This window comes from Prosopis cineraria, unplaced genomic scaffold, assembly GCF_029017545.1.
Source record: "Prosopis cineraria cultivar Desert tree isolate PC_DT_omini unplaced genomic scaffold, ASM2901754v1 PC2, whole genome shotgun sequence".
Taxonomy (NCBI): domain Eukaryota; kingdom Viridiplantae; phylum Streptophyta; class Magnoliopsida; order Fabales; family Fabaceae; genus Prosopis; species Prosopis cineraria.
Window position 1 is genome coordinate 46,777,651 of NW_026555333.1, and position 21,151 is coordinate 46,798,801.

Genomic DNA, 21,151 nt, shown 5'->3' on the forward strand with positions numbered 1-21,151 from the left:
ATAAAAAAATTTGAAATAAAATAATAAAACCAAATATCTCATGTAGTCTTTTAGTACTTCCAACTTGAATTATCTCATACATGTAACGGATAATATAATGTCCTCATTCTGTGCTTCATGGTTGCCTAAGCCCTAAAATAAATAAAAATTTAAAATTAAACCAAAACATGTGAGAGATAATTAAATGTGAAAATTAAAGGTTCATACTTACATTAGGGTAAATCCATTCTATCGGTGATTTTTGCTTTCATTCTCCAAACATAAATATATAATATGTCTCAAGTGCACTATTATCATTTGTAAATAAAAAAATATTACAAAAGTATAAATATATCTAGAAGTTAAATTTTATATAGATAAAAATTGACTTATTGAAAATCCATGTTAAATCCTTACTTGATTTTCTGCCCAAAGAACAAAATCAGTAAACTACACTTTGATTCTAGCACAAAACACAAAGTGACCAATGGTAGTTATAACATATAAAAATTTAAATAGGTATTAGTTAACATGAATATATATACAAACACAAACACATGCCCAAATAAAAAATACTTGTCCATCAATAATTAGCGCTAGATAACATGACAATTTCATATCTGACATATGATTCATCACATATGTCATCCTCCTATGTACTATATTGTGAGCTTTCTACACAGCTTTCAAGCGCAAAAACCTAAATGTGCTTTGTTTTCGTATTGCACAATAAATATTATAGAAGCACCTATCATTAAAATGAAATCAAAATGTTAGTAATATGAACATAAAATAAAATAAATGAAAAAAGTAGATAGGAAAATTACAAGATTTCCAATTTAGCTCATGATATGTCCAGCTCCTTTAAATTTAGGAACTCCTTGAGATCCCTCTTGTTGAATCTAAAATCATATCCCATTTCCATAGCCATAAGCCTACGAACCCTAATGGCATTTTAATAATAATGCCTTCTTTCATATGTTTATAAATTTTACGCAATTGTGCTAGGCAAGGAAATTTAACAACATTTTTAGGTTCCTATTAAAATATAAAATGAAATAGTTATATAATAAATTAATTAACTCAAAGAAAATGACATAATAATAACTTTTTTTTTTTACCTCTAGTGATATTATATCTATTTTTGACACAAGATTTTTAGGCTATAGAATGAAAGAACCTTTGCTTGGCCTATTGTGTAAACTCAAAAGTAGGAAATGACAATTGTACATTATTCTCACCCTTTTGAACACATGTAATTGTCACCCTAACTTGGTCACTTTAATTTTCAGATGATGAATTGTAGGTCCAAGCTTTTATATTTGATCTTCAACAATAACACATTTTTTTAGAATCTTTAAATAAAGATAACAAGAAGTTCATTCATTGTCATACAGTACGGTAGGGTCAGGATTAACTAGTGCCAATATCATTGTCCTCGATAGATTATTGCTACCTTTTGTGCTTGGTATAATGGGAAAAGTCTATATAAAATACATATCCATGTTAAATTAAATTAAATTAAATACAAATGTATATTAAATTAAATAATTCAAACCTAGGGTGTCCTGATCAATTCCCAAAACTATCATGCTAGTGACCATAGATTTCATCTCTTCACAAAGCTAGGCCATCATGTCTTCTCAAAATGATTCATGAAACTCTTGCTCGACCTCTTGTCGAACCTCAGCTTGAATCTCTTGTCGAACCTCTTCCTGAACCTCAGCTTGAGTATCATCCTTAATCATGGCCACCAATTGATAGATCTCATCTTTGGACATACTTCTTGGAGATCTTCATGGAGCCGATCTAAAGTATTGTTTGAGACTAACTCCTCCATTGACCTTTCTGACTTAACCAGGATGTTCTAGCTTTCTAATTACAGCTGATAGAATATCCATCCTTCTATTTAGAGTAAAGGAACCTTAGGAAGCTTGCTCTTTTAGTGAATCCTACAACATATGAGCCAAGTGATTACTTAATTTTCAAAGACAATTAGAAAAAGAAATAAAATATTTAACTAGTTATGATCTTTTCAACAATTGCATTAGCCTCTAAAGTGATATACTCCTCTTTCCTGATCCTCCCAGCCTTCCATTTTCTTTAACGAGTTGGGCGTGATGGGGGTTGAACAACAATGGTAAGATTTAATTTTGCTGCTCCCTCTATTTTCTTCTGATCTTCTTCAATCAACTTATGCTCAACTTTTTTATATCCCCCACGAGACATGTAATGAGAATAGATATTCTGTGATTATATTACTTTATTTATGGCGCTTAATTTTTGTGCAAATGAAAAAAAATTAAATTATTGAAGTCATAAAACATTATATGGAAATTAAATGAAAACTTATTACTTGAAATTCATGATCGTTTCGAGATGCCACAAATTGTTTCCAAGTGTCTTGATTAAGAAAATTATACTTTTGACACAGATCTTGACTCACCTTCTTCCCATTTGTAGGGATGTAATCTCTAGTTAGTTTTGACTTGAAATATTTCCATTACTCAGCAACATTCTATAACCAATGCCTCTTCATCTCAGAGGTAGTAGAAACATCATAAGTTAATTGCAAAGTAATTAAGTTTTAAATAAGTTAAAAATTTAAAAGAATACTATACAAAGAGTAGTAATAAAGTTTGTAGTACTTACTAGAACTTCCTTCCCAAATTTAATCTTTAATAGCTTGTGTTACTTGTCTCCAATCTATATAAAATAAAGTTGATAAATTGATCTCCCTCAGCATTGAGTAGAACTAAGTTTGGACTAAATTCAATATATAACCTCTCTATAATCCCATGACGTATGACCAACTTTCTCAATTTTGTAGGGCCTTTACCCTTTTTCTCACCAAGTGAATTAATAGTATTATCACTTCCTTCAAAACCTTCTATATTCCTAATGGAAGCAACAAGGTGAGATAGATTGATCAAAAATATAAAAATATAAGTAAGAAAAGCAAGAGCAAATATATAAGCTAAAATAATAAAATTATTACTTTATTCATTCTCCCAAATTCCTTTGCAATGATAATCTGTAATAGTATATTGATGTGGATTTGTTGTGAAAGGTGGGGTTTTGTCAAGATCAAAACTAGGGTCATCATCACCATTTGCTTCAACAGTCTATCTTGTGCCTTGAAGAACAATAGACCATTGCTTATTTGTTGGATTAGTCACATAGAACACCTATTTTGCTTGTTTTGCTAAAATGAAGAGCTCATCAATGTGACCCACTCTATCAAGATTCACTAAGGTAAATCCATCAATCTCTTCTATTTGTATGTCCCTCTTATGAGCACACTTACATTTGTAAATAATAATTTTGAATTTGGTGCAGTTAATCTCCTAAATCTCTTTAATAATTCTATAATAAGATATGGGTGCCCATTTCAAATTTTTATCTTTTGAACTAGAAAAGTGCTGAGCTTCAACCACCACTGTCACTCTGCTATTTTGCATAGTACTTTTTTCATCTTAGGCTTTCATATAGAATGAACACATATTTATGTCAAACCCTCCCCAATATACAACCTTAAAATGAGGCCCCTCAACTAACCCTTTTATTGTATCAATCACATTGGTCTTGTTGCAAACCTTTTCTTTGAACCATTTAATGAATGTCTTGTTGTGTTCATTCGCTAGCTACATATCTTTCTTTTTTTAGGTTTTTATCCTTCAACATTTTTTGTAGGCAGCTAAGTAATATTGGATTTCTTTCTTGTTATTCAAGATATAAAGATGAGTTTGTTAACACCTCTTCATGCACATACTCTTCACTTAGACCCCTCATGTTCCCTTACCTGTGAGACTAGTCCCCTTATAGCGAGATTAGAAACTCCAACAGCCTTTATCAGGATCAATGACTTTACTGCAAATAAAATTGAAGAAACTACACAGCCTTATAATTGTATGCCTCACATCATCTTTAATACGCCTCAAATAGCAACTACTAACAATTGTTGCATTAATAAATAGCAATCATCATACTTCAAGCCTATTAGCTTCAAGTTTTTTATTGACACAAGATTTCTCATATTAGAAGAATGTCCTTAAGATACTTTAATACTATATAAACACTCACAAAAGCTTGATTTTTCTTTTTTTGAAAGTGTATAGGCTGCAAGGGGTAGATAAGTCCTTTTTCCCTCTTCTCGTCATGCAAATAATCACTCTCTATTTCCCACCTCAAACAAATCTAGTCTAATATTTATCACATCATTAACCTTTCCATTAATGTGCAAAGATGTGGCCACAAGACTATCACAAAAAATTTTCTCCACATGCATCACATCAAGAAAATGCCAATATGGAAGATCAAAGAAGATAAACCTCTTTTCCACAAATTCTTCTCACTTGCAGTCTTCCAATTCTTACCAAAGATTACATTAATCTTCTCTACATATTGGTAAACTTGGTCCCCAATTAATGCCTTGGGAACAAATTCATACTCTTGTGAGCCATTCAAAGCTTTTTTTTTTCTATGTGATAAGGGTGGTACCAATCAAGAAATCTCATATGACTAAGGTAGACTATCTTCTTTTCATGTTTTAAATGTTAAGTGTGTGCCTTCTTCACAAATAGTACATGCTTTATGCCTCTTAACATTGTACTAGGACAAGTTCCCATATGCAAGAAAGTCATTTATCATGTAAACAAATCATGACATGTAGCTTAAAAGATTGTTGTTGTTAAATATCAAATACATTAACGCCCTCCTCTCACATCATCTTCAAGTCCTCAATTAAGGGTGCCAAGTATACATCATTATTGTTTTAGGGTTGATTTAGTCCAAAGATCATTATGATTAACATTATATACTTGCTTTTCATACACAACCAAGAAAGTAGATTATAAATCACCAGAAGAATTGGCCATGTAGTATATGTACTACTAAGATTACTAAAAGGGTTAATTTCATTCGTACAAAGTCTAAGTCCAATATTTATGGGCTCACTACCAAAATCAAGAAACTTTGAATCTATCATTTTTCATTAAGGAGAATCAATTGGATGTTGAAGTTTACCATCACATATTCTTTCATCAAAATGCCATCTTAAATTTTTTGCTTCTGTGGTATTAGAAAACAAACGTACAAATTGTGGTATTATTAGAAGATACCGCAAAACCTTAATGGTGAGCCACCTTTAGTGATCTTATTACTATCACTATAGATGTCCTTTTTTACTTTATTTCATGATGCTCCACATTTTGAACATTTTTGTAGCTCTTCATACTCTTTTCTATATGACACACATTCATTAAGACAATCGTGTATTTTTATAGGGAGAATTATATTGAATTCTTACACAAAGAAATTAATTATTATAAGGTTCATTAACAACTGAACTAAGGCCATTGAATGAATTGTTAATGACCTTAGTTTAGTTGTTAATGAACCTTGTAATAATTAATTTTTTTGTGTGGGACTTAGATATAATTCTCCCTTTTTTATATTGCATACCCATCAAGCACAAGATTTTCTAAGCCTCATAATGATGGTTGAGAAGTATATTACCATTGAGAAACATATCTACTAACAATTCAAGCAACCAAGTAAGACTTGTATTGTTCCACCCATATCTTGCCTTCAAGTTGACCAATCTCAACACACCAATCAAATGTATATATTTTTTATACCCCAGATATAAAGGCTTCTTTGCATCACTTTGCAAGCTCTCACATGCATTTGCTTGTGTAAAGAACTCTATTTCAATATCATGAATCATATTCTCTATTTGATCATCCCAAACATTCTCACTTACTTCTTCCTCTTGAAACATGGAACTCAATCCTTCAATTTCACCATGCCATATCCATTTCCTATACCTCAAATTTATTCCATCACAAAGCAAATGTTCTCTTATTTTATTAATACCCAGTCGACTCTCATTTAAACATTTAACACAGAGACAAAAATACCATCCATTTTTACTAAGAGCATTTTTTTAGTGAATTCAAGAAAATATTCCACCTCATTCTCATATTCTTCACTTGTTCTCCTAACATTCATCTAATTACGGTCCATTATTTAACTACCTAATTAATCAACATAAGCAATATTATATTTAAAACTTTCCTAAGTTAATTAAAAAAATTTTGATAGAATTTCATCCTTAAAATAGGACCTCTCAAATTTTCAACAAAAATAAAATTCAACTCAAATCTCAACAACAGTAAAGTTCAAATCAAACTCACAAGCCATTACTATATTATAAATTATAAATCTAAGCTTTGTGAAGATTAGAAAAATAAAAAAATTGGCAAAGTTTTCCCTTAAAATAAGATCTCCTAAAATTTCAACAATAATTAAGTTTAACTTAAATCTCAAGCAATTTGAAAACTTAAATAATTCTAAAAAAATTAATCATATAACAATTTATTTAAACAGGTACAAATTCCATTATACCATCTAACAACATTTATGGGATAAAAATCATTATAACAAATTCAATTCACCTAAACAAGTACAAATTTCATTCCTCTATCCAAAAATATTCATCATTAAAAAATTAATCCCTCTATCCAAAATCATTTTAACATAAGAAAACAATTATATTAATTATAAAAAACGGGAGAATGACAAAGAAGTCTCAAAATGATCAATTAATTCAAGCTAGATTTCAAGTGCCAAGCTCTAGAAATTTGCAAGTCTATCTCTTAATTTTACAATTGCATTGTGATAAATTTGTAACTTGTTTTTCATATTTTAACATAGTTGAAGAATAAAAAATTTATTTTTCCTATTAAAATTTTGAATGCAAGTTACAAATTCGATACAACAGAGTTACAAAATTGAAAGATTGAATTGCAAATTTCTAAAATTTAACACTTGAGACCTAACTTAAATTAATTAATTATTTTGGGACCATTCTGTCATTCTTCCTAAAAAAATAAAAACAACAAAAAATCATATATATAAACATATAACCAGCCAATAAAATTTTCATAAAGCAAAGAAAAATAGAAAAAAATTGTAATACTTACTTGGAATCTACGAACATGAAAATACAACCCAAATGACCGACCTAAAGCAACAACCAATAATGGAGGAAAAGGAAGAAGGAAGCACACCCATTGAAATGGAAGATTAACTGGCAATAGAAGACAATCGAAGAAGGAATAAAGAAAATGGAAGCCATAAATAAAAGATTAAACTTCACTCACAAAGAGAAATGAAGCAAATGTAACTCAAAAGTACCAAAATATCATATAAATGGAAACAAAGAAGGTAGTGTAGAGCAAATTGATGGTGACATTCGCAGCTTCGATAGTGACAGTGGCAACTTTGACGACGCTCATCTTTGGCTTCAACAGTGATAGATTGCTTCTTCAACTTCAGAGGGTTTGATGACAGAGAAGAGAAAGTTGAAAATTAAAATTTGGAAAAAATAGAGCAGTTGGAATGCATGCACGATGAGGTTAAAAAGAAGGGATACAATGTTGATTATTAAATGACTGATGTCGTATCCTTTTTTGACATCAGTTACTTAAGTAGCCAATGTTGAAAGGTATGAATTTTTTTTATTTTTTATCATGTAACATGTTGAAAACCATGTTTCCATATCACTTACTTACATATTTGATATTAGTTATTTATTGACCGATGGCAAATGTCTTGCCAACGACAATTTGAATTTTTATATATGTATATTTTTGCTATCACTTTATTTATAACAATGATTGTGTATAAAACTGACATTAAAAGGAAACTTCAAAAGCATAATTTCTAGTAGCATGGCAAACTACATGAGTTGATATTAGTATCATCAAAGTCTTCTTTAAAGCTATTAAAAAAGTTAGCATCGATGGGCTTGTTATTAGCAATAATAACCCCCCACCAAAAATGTCGAGCGAATCATTGTCATTGACATTCATAGCCATTATCAATCCTTGCTCATCCATCCCTTTAAACAAGTCCATTGGCATCAGTCTTATTAGATGACTTTCTTGCCTATTCTCAAAGACGACTCTACATTCGAACATGCCTATTAGTTGCACTTCCATTGATTGAAATGAAGAAGCTTGAGAGAGAGAGAGAGAGAGCATTAAATCAATGGTCAAATGAAGATAGGTGGGCCCACATAGATGTCCATTAGTGAAAAATAAACGAGAGGTGGCAGATGCTTTATTTTTATATAGTTGATGATTTATTTGCATCACCTCATAGTATAGGCTACTCAATAATCTTTAGAAAATAGTTTATAGCAAAATTTACACATTTATCCTTTTTTTACGTTGATGATTATGGAAAAATTGTGCAAGGAGACACTAAAATTAAGTCTTGTTAGAATTTAAAAAGTTTTCGGACCTTAAAGGTGGAATACCAAAAGTAGTAATATCATAAGAGTTATGAAACTCCTAATAAACTAGCTCATTTGTGCATTTATTAACATTCTTGAAAGCAACAATTCAATTCTACATAAAGAGGTCTTTGATTTTTGGGCCCTAAAGTATATTTTTCTTACAATATTTTTCTTTAAGAAGTTCTGGGTACCCTATATTAATAAGTAGGGTATTTTTCCCTTAAATCATTTTTCAAAGGAGAAAAAATTTTCTCTATTAGTGATCCATTAACTCTAGCATGTCATTTATTAACATTCTTGAAAGCATAGTTAAAAGTAACAATTCAGTTCTACATAAAGAGATTTTTGATTTTAGGGTTAAAGTGCATTTTTCTTACTATACGTTCTTTTGAAGAGCTTTGGACACTCTATATTAATAAGTGGAGCATTTTTTTCCTTAAATAATTTTCCAAAGGAGAAAAATTCTCTCCATTAGTTATCCGTTAACCCCAGCATGTTCTTTAGTATAATTTGTCTTTAAACTCTTTTTTTAGGAGTATTGGGCACTATAAAATTTTGTTAAAATAAAATTTAATAAATATTATTAAAATATTTAATATTTATTAAGAACATGATCTTTTAAGAAAATTAATATTGATCAAGTTTCTTAAATTGTTTAGGTCATTCTTTAAAATTTTTTAGTTAACTAACGATCAAATTAATGTATATTTGAACCGAAGTGTCACTTATTCTTAGTTGATATTGTCATATAATGCAATATTTTTTAATTTTAAAATTGAAAAAATAAGTTATAAATTCAACAAGACAATATTAATTTGATCCATATATTTGGAGTTTCATTCCCTCCTTTTTCATACAAAGTTGCAAAATATCACAATATTAAATTTAGATGGTGTAATATTTTAGAGAGTGATCGTTAGTTGATCAAGAAAATTATAGGAAATGGCCTAAAATATTTAAAAGAATTAATTATTATTAATTTTTTATAAGGTCATTTTTTGTAATTTATTTAAAAAATATTATTGTTATTTTTATTATGGTTAAAGTACATTTTTTCCATTGTACTTTCTTTTAAGGTGCGTTGGATGCCTTATGCTAATAAGTGCGGCATTTTCCCCCTTAAACCATTTTTTAGAGGAGAAAAAAATCCCCCTTTGTTAACAAATCATTAATAGATCACTAATGGAAGAGAATTTTTGCTCATCTAAAAAATAGTTTAAGGGTTTTAAAGTAGTTGAGTAAAGGGTTGTAAATTCATTAATGCAAGTATTAATAATTATGGATATGATTAATTATAAATTAATCACCTATCCATACCATTCAAACTTGAGAAGAGCTTTGAAAATAATTGTATTGAGGGGTAAATTTTTTACATTTTAAAGATTCAAGGTAATTGGAAGAAATCTTACTTGTACTTTTATGTGTTAGTTAGTTATGTTGCTCTCTGAACTTTTTTTTTTAAAAATATGTGAATTGTTTTAGTACAAATGTGGTATAATATATTTGAAAATCATATATTGAGCATGATTTATGAGTTTATTGAAAGCTATTTGTTTGAGTGAACATGCATAAATGGAGTAATTAATGGGATATAAATGCATTATAATAGAGCTTGTGCATTGTTTCATACGATTAATGGGTAACAAGATATAATTGAAAATTTGGTAAGTTATGTAGAGACACGTGTCAAATTGTGATGAGAAAACATGAGATTGTGAAAAGTGATGATTGTGGTGTGATGAAAATGATAATGATAAATTGCATACTAATCATGATGCTTGAGAATATGTATGCTATGAGTTAAACATTTGTACATTGTATGATCATCTGAGGTAAGAGTTCGCCTAGAAAAAGGAGTAAAGTAATTAAATCCATGTGGTTTGGTCCTATAAAATTATTTTAATATAATTATAATTATTTTTAATATAATTGTAGTTATAATGTAAAGCTTGAGTTTTGAGTTGAATGCAGCATTTTCTCACTTTCTTTTCTAACATTGTAGGTAATGTTTTCAATTTTATGTCTCTCAATTTAAATTTATATATTGCATTATTATACTTACTAATTACTTTATATATGTGTATATAATTTATTTTTGACAAATGTATTAAGTATAATTGATGCTGGAGGAGATGATTGAATGAAGATTGATTGAAGTTTGTTGTTAACTTGTTGTAATGTAATTTAGACGTGTTATGGAAGTTTGTTGAATGTTGTTATGAATTTGAATGCTTTGGATTGTAAGTGAAATGTTTTTATGTTCTTGTTGGAGATTATTATAGATTTATTATGGTTAGCTTTAAATGTTTTGTGATAAATTTTAATGATTATAAGTATTTTTGTTTTCTTAATTGAATTTATTAAGTTGAAAAGAATTGTTGCCTCTCATAAAGGAAAGAGGGGGAAAAGATGTAACAAACTATCAAGACCAACCTCCCAGCCCTATAGGTCAAGGCTAGGTCATATTCAACTTCAAGTTAATCTTAAATTAGACTAGACTACAAGTTGTAACCCAATTCTTTGATGAAAGAGACCAAATGTCGAGTTAAACCAAAATCCTATCATATCCATCCTTCGTGTAGCCATAACCTTTATTTAGTTACATATGCATGTTAAGTTATTAATATGCTTTACACATTAGATTATTTGAGAGTCAATTTGTGTTTTAAAACTTAAAAGACCCCATGATGATTTAAAAAATATATATATAAGAGATTAAATTAATAAAAATTAAATTTGAAGGATTAAATTGATAACTAAGGGAAAATTGAGGAACTAAAAATTTTATTATCCCAAAAAATTAATTCTCTAAACAAGAGATGTTTTATTGTGAAATGCACTTGGGAATTTATTGTAATAACTAAAGGCTAAAAAAAGTATAAATTTTCAATTTTCTTACTCAAACTAGCATCAACCTTACTCTCTTTATTAAAAAATATAAAATATTTTTAATTGAATCTCACCCTCCAGTAAAGTGATTATCTACTTTCAAACTAACCTTATCTTTTTATATTTATTCCTATTAAATACTTTATAATAAATATAAAGTCATTATCAATAGGGAAATTTTTTTTAAAAAAGCAATGATTACACCTTGAAAAATTAAAAATAAAAATACCTTATAGTTTTTAACATTCAACTCCTCAAAAAATACCTTATATTTTTAAACAGAGGGTGTATATGATAAGAAAGTCGTACATTCTTAAGTAAATGAAAACTTTATAATGGCTCAATAATATGTAATATTTTATCAATCAAGAGAGAAATTATTTCTCATTCACTTTATCTATTTTTTTGTTTAATTTTTTTTTTCATAACTTCAGGTCGGACATGCATTATTTAGTATTAATAGAAAACATGATTGCTCAAGAGATACCTGGTTGCACTCTCAGGTTTTATAGGATACTGGTTGGTTGAATATTACAAAAAAAAAAAAAGAAGATATAATTAATGCATGGAATAAAAAGTTTTCATGTCATGGGATTGTGTCACTTGAGTGGCATGCAGTGTTGATATGCTAAGATTTTATAAGTAAAGAAAATATCTAGCAAGGGAAAAAGTGAAGAAAAAGAATAAACGAACCAAACAATTTACAAAGTAGTATATAAATAACTAGAGATATTTTCAATAAATTAAAATCAATACTTAATAAACATGATTAAACAGTGCTAGATATTATTATTATATATATATATATATATAGATTCAGATAGGAGAACATAGGAATAAGAATAAGGAGTTAGTGACAAAAACAAGCAAAGAAAAAGCATGATTCCTTGTTTATCAATTAAAAAAAAAAAAAACATGATTCCTTTCCAACTTCATTGTAGTGATCCATCTTTGTCTTCTGCCCAAAGAAAAAAAAAAAATCTATGTCTGTCGGCACAAGGGTATATATGATTATGAATCCCGTCGTGCTGGAGATTTCACACATAACAAAAGCTGGATTGTGGTGTATTTTCCGATACATGGCCTGTGGAATTGCTTGTCACTAGTTTTATAATATACTTTAATTTAATTTAATTTAATTTAACCTTGATAACAAAATATGATTGATATTCATATTCATATTGATTTTGATTAACTAAGTTATTATGAGTATGTATCTCAAGTATTTAAATCTTAAATGCTAAAATATATTATTTATTTATCAAAATTATTTAAGGATGTAGGAATAAAGTGAGGTTCCAATATTATCCAGATTTATCCGGATATTAATTGATATAATTTAAAAAAAAATGGGGGAGAGTTTAGGAAAAATTACTCTCGGATCAATTTTGTGAATCTAAATACAAAAAATCAATTTTATGAAATTACAAAATTATATTAAAATTTTATTTTAATTATTAATATTGTCAATTACAAAATTACCATTGTTAATTATTGCTTGTTAGTTGTGAACAAAATAACTCCATTTATAACGATAGTTTTTTTTTTTTTACCATCCATTTATAACTATAGTTATTAACAATTATCCCGCATTGTATGATAACTTTAATATAGCAAATTAACAGCTTAGAAAATAATATGAGATTTTATAATATTTTTATTACTTTATGAAACCGTTTTTATTTAAATTTAAAATAAATTTATATATGTAAAAATTTTTTCAACTAAATTAAGAATATATATATATATATCTTTTAGAGATTATTTATTATAGGGTAAATTAATTATTTGAGCTGTATAATTTTGACTCAATTATAACAAGCTTTGATTTATTGTAATTAGGTCTTTAGAATTTTGGTTCGATTTTAACTCAATCTTAAACTTTGACTCTTGCAATTTAATCTTTATAATTTTTTTAGTTAAAAAATTATTATAATTTTAACTATTTAAAATATTAGCCTTTATATTGTAAAAAAGATAAAATTATGTTAAAATTTAGGCTAACTTTAAAATTTACTAAATCTTTTTAATTCTTATAAAAAAATTATAAAGATTAAAATTTTAAACTAGTTTTAATTTTTATAATTTTATTTTTAAAATATAAAAATTAATATTTTAATTAATTAAAATTATAGAGACTGAGTTGTAAGAATTAAAATTCAAAATTAAGTTATAAATAAGGATCAAGTAACAATTAATTAAAAAGAAATTAATTATAATTGGATTAAAATTATAAAGATCAAGATTGATTTTCCATTTATTATATACTAAATTTTTCTTAATAATGATATTAACATATTAAAATATACTTATCTCAATTTAATTAGATAAAAATAAATTAAATTTATAAAATGAAGTATCCCATTTAAACTCTTCATGTGGGACCAAGGGCAATTTCCCCCAAGAGAACGGATAGACATGGAAATAGAAATAGGTGGAGGGACCCACACGAAGACAAACCAGAGTCCAGAACCACCCCCCCGGCCAACCGATCCTCGCAACTTACAACCAAACTAATCACCTCGCCCGCATTATCATGTTTCCCAGCTTTTCCCTTCTCTCTCCTTTTATTTCCCCTCCTCTTCCTGTTTCTCTCTTCCCTGTTCTCCTTCTACATCTCTCTCTGTGTGAAGGGACAATTACGATTTATGACCCTGGGTAGCGTGGCGGGAATATCCCATGATGAATCATGCCCCCAATTTACCCTTTTACCCTCACCCATCCAGTAACATCCATTATAGATTTTCAAATTACGATTCTCACACGCCTTCTTCTCTTACGGCTCATTGACATTGACTCAAATCCAGACAAACAGCTCTCTCCTTGACACGCCTTCCGAGCTAAGCAATTGAATTCTTATCGCCGACGCTGGATTAATTGTCACATTGAATTGCTCTTGTTTTGGCCTGACCTTGCATTTATGTGATTCTGGGTCTCATTGTTTCGGTATATGTGTCTTTTCCTCTAGTCCCTTTTAATTCATTGATTACAATTAAGCCTCCCTTCTTCCTTCTCCTTGGTTCAGTGTACCCACCCACACGCCTCTTACCTTTTGCCATGTTTTGATTTTGTTATGACTTTCCTCGGTGATTACTACGGCCTATATACTCCGTTTTCATGGAATTCCCTTCTCGTAGGTGCTTTTTTCCCCCGTCTTCTATCCTTCTGTTTTATTTACAGCTTTCTGTAAATGTCTTGGTTAGCTGATTGGATGTGTTGTTTTCCCCTCTCTTTTTTTTGCCTTGCCTCCTCCTCTTTTTTAACTTCTGGGAACTAAAGCTGACATTATTGGCGGGTTTGAACGAATTTTGGGTCTCAATAGCATAAAGCGCGGTCTTGATGGGGAAAGGTGACGATGGGCGATGCATCTTTCCTCTTAGGAGTTTGCAAATTGGGTAAGGTTGATGAAGTTGATTGATTATATCATATCGTGCTACTAGCAATTGCTGGTAGATTAAAATGTCATATCGTATGCTGATTATGATTAGTACAACCTGAAAGGAGGAAAAATATTCATTCTCCTGATCTTCTTTGATTAGCAATATTTGTCAGCTTATAGTTCTTATCGTAAGTTTGTCTTCCTTTGAGCTGCATAGAGGCGGTTCGATTGGTCTTTTATAACATATGCATTTGAACAACATGATTTGCAAGTTGACAATTGACTGGGGGAGGTTTCTGGTTTCTCAAGGGGAATAAGGATGATGTTCTCTACTTCGCTTCCATGTTCGCGTAATCCCTGTTTTTGTTTTTTTATCGGGCAAGTTTGTCATCCCGGTTTATATTCTTTTCAGATCTTCGACTTTATTGTCATATTGTTCATTTATTATCAAATCAGAAAAGAAAACTGTTGGAAATGCAGCTGATTTTTCTTTCAACTTACAGTAATTAAATGATTTGCCACATCGGATTGATAAAAATTCCTTTTAGATTTACTAAAAAGTTTGATAAGGAAATCACGAGTCATCGTGATTTTGTTTACATATTGATGACGTTTGGTTTTAAGACATTTGTCTTGAATGATCCAGTGCATCTTTTAGGATTTTTTTTCTTTTTTCCCGCAGAGACTTGCAGTCATACCTCTCAGACCTTAGTCTTTTCCTTGCCAATGATAGTAAAAAATTATATATTTTGGTTGACAACCGACCATGGTTGAGAGACTTGGGTCCTCGGAGCGCTCACTTGTGGCAGCTGATGGTTACCAAGGTTGGTAAAAAACCATAATTTATTGAAGCCACTTTTGTCTGGCATTTATCCTGGAATATGAAGTTAATAATTTTTATTTGATTTCAGTCAAGGTTGTCTCCTTTTGCAAACACAAAAGCTCGAAGACAGAGAAACCAGGGAGAGGATGTTTGTTCTGGACCAAGCACAAGTAAACCAAAGAGCTTTCTAAGATGGTTCTCACTGATTGATGTGGTGATGTCATCAAGAAAGAGAGTTTTGCTGCCCGTTAAAAAACTAAGAAATTCTTTGCAGTGGAGCAGTGAATTACATAGGACCTTGCATGGCTTTATTGTATTTGAAGTTGAATGGGCCTGTGTCCGTGGTATGAGTTACTTGAATGAGCTTCAGGTACTGCATCTCTTGCATGCTCCTCATTCTATTTGTAGTTGTCTACTCTATACTATAGTCTATCACTCTCACACCTTTTTTTCTTTTTGGTTTTGCAGACTGACACCTCATTGGCTATAGAAACTAAATATATGAAAAGATGGGAATTTGACAGCATTGCTCAAGCCGCAAGCTGTATGTCTTCATGGTTTTCAGGAACACGGTCTGAACAGCTGCTTTTGAAAGAGTATTTGGATTCTGCCACAGGTGGTAACATGGATTCTCATATTTTTATGGAGTTTAATTTCACAAATATGGAAAAAATGCAATCTAATTATCCATCTGGTTATATATAAAGTTCATATGTAATGAAAGAGCTAGGATTTTGATATGTGGCACCAATTTGGCAAGACATAAGTTAGTATCTGTCAATAGGAGGCTATTTATTGTTTTGTTTTGTCACGGCCGTGGATGAAATTTTTCTAATTAGTTGAAGCCAACAATTTGGCATTGGAAAAAAGCTTAAAGGAGACATTGTGTTCTTTTTCAAACTCAAGTTTGACTAATTCAATTTTAAACTATGCTTCAATTCTGGTAGAGGTACTCCTGGCCATCATTGAATAACTTCCTGCAGTTGCAGCGTCACAATGAATTCCACAATTTTCTTCAGATTCAACAACTCTGGCATCTCTCTCTCTTTTGGCTTTTTATGCCCCTCCCCCATCTCATTGATCTATTACTCTTAAACAGATCCCCTCTTGAACAGATCCTTCTCTAACAAATTTTTTTTTTGGCAAAAAAAGTCTCCCCCCTCAATTGTCTCTTCAATTTTATTATACCATACACCCATACATAACGCATGTAATGATGCTTGCATATCTCTATTCCTTTGTTCTCTCTCTTCCACTCTAAGTATCTGTTTGTCTGTATATGTAGTTGCTTCACATTATTTGTGTAATCCTAGATTGCGCTACATTTCATTTCATCACTTGATGGTATCAAAAGGTTGCCAGGTTTCTTTAATTTCTAGACAAAAAGAATGTTTCTAAATGTTTCTTCATCTGCATTATTTTTAGGGGAACTCTTTTATGATGCTAGTGAAGATCTTTCTGGGAGTATACCTATTGACAGTGAGGATAAAATGTGCAATGGTATGCTGAATGTGAAGGATGGTTCTGTTGACAGTCGGGGTAGCCAGTTTGGTGTATATTGTGAGAATCAGGAACAGATGGAAGACATGCTGCACACGCCTCCACCATCTGGACCTTACAAAAGGAGAAAAGTAATGAAGTCCCTTGGTACTGGAGCTGGAGTTCATAGCTACTCCAAGGAAATGCCTGGGGGAATTGATGACGATAGAATATATAGTGGGACCTCATGCGGTGTTTCTGAGATTGTAGTGGAAAACACTCAGTATAAGGATGTTCTAATACTGTTTAGGTTTGATGACCATGACCTTCCATTTAAATTAAGGGAAGTTATAGTACCTGATCTGCGGTTGCTTACATTGTTAGAGGCTGGCCTTCCATCTTGGGTCATCTTCTTACAATCTTACCCAGGATTCTGTAATCTATATCGGCCATGGATGTGCCCACTGGCAAGAATTTTATATGCACTTATCTCGGTTGTCACTGTCATAATAGGATTTTATGATTTATATAAAAATGTCCCTGTTCTTAAGGCAACTGCATCTCGTATATGTGGGCCGCTTTTTGATTGGATAGAAACTTGGGAGATGGTTTCAAGGATAAAGTACTTAGGAACAATGTTGTTTCTGCATAACATTCAAAAGGCTGTTAAGTGGTGTCTTGCCTTCACACGTACCACAAGATCCTTTTTCTCTGTTCTTATTCAACCTCTTGCGGAACCATTGGTGGAGTTCTTTGGATTTCTTCTTCCAAGCTGGAATTTGTTATATAATTTAGCAGAAAACATGGGTTCTGTTGTTTGGATTGGAATTGAGACTTCCTACAATTTTGTTGAGGATCTACTGGAGCTTTTACTTTGGCCATTGTGGTCTATCATCACTCTTTTTTGGAGCATTGGTAGGTTACCATTTTTTCTTCAGAGCTTGTCATTTTGTATTTTATTCTGATATTTTATTCATAGACAAGTCTTTTGCTAATTGCTTGCATAATTATGTTTGATTGGACTGCAGCCACTTCCATCGTATATCCTATCTTTTGGACTCTTTGGGAAATCATATATGCTCCAGTTCGGCTTGTCCTTGCAATCTTGAGTTTTGTGGCTTTCATATGTACAACCATATATAATATTCTTGGAGAGACATGGCAGTTTGTTTCTGGCTTTTTTGTGGTGGCATCATCATCTGAGGCAACACTTAGCACCTACAAAGTTTCCATGTGGCGCTCTCTTTGGAATGACCTTTTTTCTCAGGTTGCACAATCGTATGTTAATGAACTTGTGTATTTGTCTGGTTTAATAAGACAACTATCCTAATTGTTATTTTTTAAAACAATGTTTCTAGATTTTCCGTGCTGTCAGGAGTATACTGAATGGATTTGTTGCCTTCTTCATGGCCTGCAACAGGCATCGACTAAGGTATTCCTTTTGCCTGTTTTCCTTTTTTTCCCATTTGATATGTATAGAACAAAACTATATCACTGTGAGTAAATGTTTGCTGTTTGATGCTTCACTCTCTGATTTATGCCTTTATTCAAGACTATTTTCCCTGTGGAAATTTCCAAGGCATTATTGATAATTTAGATCATATGATAGGTCTTCCACTCAGGCATTAAGGATAGACAGTGCTGTGTAACTATCAGCATCGTAATAATGGTACTTTCAAGTAGTTAAGTTTCTTTGCCAAAAGCACTTCATGATTTTTCATCAGAAGCAGAATGGTGAATGTCAGTACTGCTCAAGAGCATCATTCGTTGCTCTTGGTGGTGGTCCAGTGGTCAGATAATGGTTGTATGTCTTAGTTGTGGTGATTATTATTAATTTTAAAATCTTCAGTATTTAAGGCACATTTCATTATTAAAGGTGATAGTTACTTGTTACGATGTCTATAAAAGGTCAGCAGCCCCATCTTTTGAGACTCCTGCTTCCCAAACTTTCCATTGTTGGCTGGACTAAGGATTGTGGATCCTAATGGCCAATGGGTGTGGGTTTCTTTTCCTTTCTGCACAAGGGGAATTTTTGGAAGCCTGAAAGGGAACTTCGTTAGTTTTTCCTTTCTCTTCTTCCTCTTCCTGCATCAGTCTTAGGAAGTTAACGCATTTTGTTGATATTTAATCCAGAGAATTCGTTTGTTCTCGTTAGTCACCTTGATTCCTAGTTTAGAATCTCAATCAAGTAATATCTACTTCAAATCCAAATAATCATTCCTAGTTTATAATTGTTTTGTGGATGCCAATCCAGCATTATTATCTGGCTCTAACCTTAATTTGATGTATCATATGCAGCATTTATAATCACCTACAGGAGTTTATCCGAAGACTATATTGTCAGAGACAGAGATCACAACAGGCAGATTTAAGAGAAGGTAGAACAAGATACAATCTGTTCAAAAACTAATTATTGTCTGAATAATTTTATGGTTTTAGCTCACAAGTCCATATGAATCAAGATAGCATTTAAACACTAGAAAGACTAGCTTTCAATTTATGTAGATTTCATGGCGAGGATGGGTGAAACATATTCCAGCTTATCTATTGAAAAATAGAACTGAGGTCACCTTTTTTCCTCGATTGCAAAATGTCAGATGCTAGAGCACTATATATCCAAAGTTTGGTTGTTGATAGGGTACAATGACATTGCAATCCTGTAGCTAACCCCACCCATTAAAATAAGACTTGTCGACATTGTTGAAACATCCAAATGCTGCTCCTTGGTCACAGCATTTCTCAGTTAATAGGTTTATGCTAGACAAACCAAATAAGAATTGTGCATTGATGCTTTCTGACTTGGACATAAATAATTGATAGCATCCAGTCGGTACTTTTCTTTGTTCTGTGGTATGAGAATAAGCCTGCGAAACCTAAGCTTATTTCTGGCAATTTCCAGGTAGAGGAAAAGAGAAACTGCATACTGGATGAGGCCCAACGGATTAGAGATTTTTACTGTTTATTGCATTGCAACATAACTATGACAAACTTGACATTGAACGGAGAACAGACAGAGCTCTGTGGTTTGTAAGATTGCTGATGCTGCAAACACAATACCAATTGCCTATAGGATTCTTTAGATTCGTTTCTGCTTTGAACAAATTTTGCTTGAATGTTTACTATAGGATTAAGGCCTGTTGTTGTTTCCCTTTCTGAGCTAGCTTTAATTTGTAAGTTAACCTCTGTTCGTTGACTTTTTTATGGTCGAAGTTATCAGATGTATATATTTATGTATAGCCAACCTGTACATTCTCTTCAGTTGGCCGAAAAAAGAAATGTAAATACTCTTGAAGTTGTCTATAGTCATTGATTTCTTCGAATGTATACATGCATTTGAGCTTTCTATTGGATTTTTTTTTTTTTTTCATTCCCCACATTTAAATTTGATATTCTATTTGGGAGACACTGTCTGAATTCAGGAGCAGAGGCTTTTTCTGTCTACAAGGAATTTGCATATAGACTGAAACTTCATATATTTCATCCCAAGTCATTTATATCAGGACTGATAACATGTTTTCATACAAGTCCTGGAGTATCTTCTTCATTGCTTATACCTAAAGTAGCTCTCATATATTTATCCTAAGTTCACGAAATTCAAGGTGAATGCCGGTGAACATATTTTATTGATATTATATGAGATTTTTTTTTTTTAACCATCAATAGTATATGAGATTCAGTTATTACAACTCAATCATGACTAAACTTGGTTATTCAAATCTTAACAATTATTTGAGCATGGAAACATTTGAAGAGTGGATTGTTAGAATTAATTAACAAGTTTATATCCAAGATTAAAATTACCATTGAAATTTTAATTTAAGTTTGGTAAGTTAAATTTTAAATTTAAATAACAAACATATTGATTTTTCACCACAAAAACAAGGCATATCAATTTTAGGGGAAATGGTATTTAAGGGCGCTCTAAAACATTAATTACAATTAAGAATCACAGATTTTTTGAAATTCTAAAAAAAATTATAGTCCATCATTGGAATTAAAATTCGAGGAAATTGCTAAAACGGAGCAAGTGGTAACTTAATTCACTTGAAGAATTTTGGTTCTTTTGTAGCATCAAAAGAGAAAAAGAAAAAAGAATTTCGGTTCTTTCGTACAAGTAACTTCATCGTCTAGTCGTTCTTACCAATTTTTCTTTAAAATTTTTTGAATTAATTTTTTTAGCATTTAATTTTGACTTTTTAGTTCTAATCTTTAATATTTTCTTTTTATTTTGCCTAATAGAAATAGCAATTCATTGAGCAGGAAATTGTATCACCAGTCCAAGAGGAGGTCTCAACAC

General features: G+C 31.0%; 1 protein-coding gene across 8 annotated transcripts; it reads left to right on the top strand.

Moving 5' to 3' along the window:
- The first annotated feature begins 13,715 nt into the window (after positions 1–13,715).
- On the top strand, positions 13,716–20,178 carry LOC129302944 (uncharacterized). Of its 8 annotated transcripts, none has more exons than XM_054941879.1 (10): positions 13,716–14,310; positions 14,453–14,568; positions 15,235–15,376; positions 15,464–15,745; positions 15,844–15,991; positions 16,801–17,769; positions 17,883–18,121; positions 18,213–18,286; positions 19,153–19,232; positions 19,754–20,178. In XM_054941879.1, the coding sequence occupies exons 2-10, from the start codon at positions 14,513–14,515 to the stop codon at positions 19,783–19,785; spliced, it is 2,022 nt and encodes a 673-aa protein (XP_054797854.1). In that variant the 5' UTR covers positions 13,716–14,310; positions 14,453–14,512; the 3' UTR covers positions 19,786–20,178. The 8 variants fall into 8 exon arrangements, with proteins under 8 accessions (XP_054797854.1, XP_054797857.1, XP_054797853.1 ...); XM_054941882.1 differs by having other exon boundaries at positions 14,496–14,568; XM_054941878.1 differs by having other exon boundaries at positions 13,716–14,306.
- The last annotated feature ends 973 nt before the right edge of the window (positions 20,179–21,151 follow it).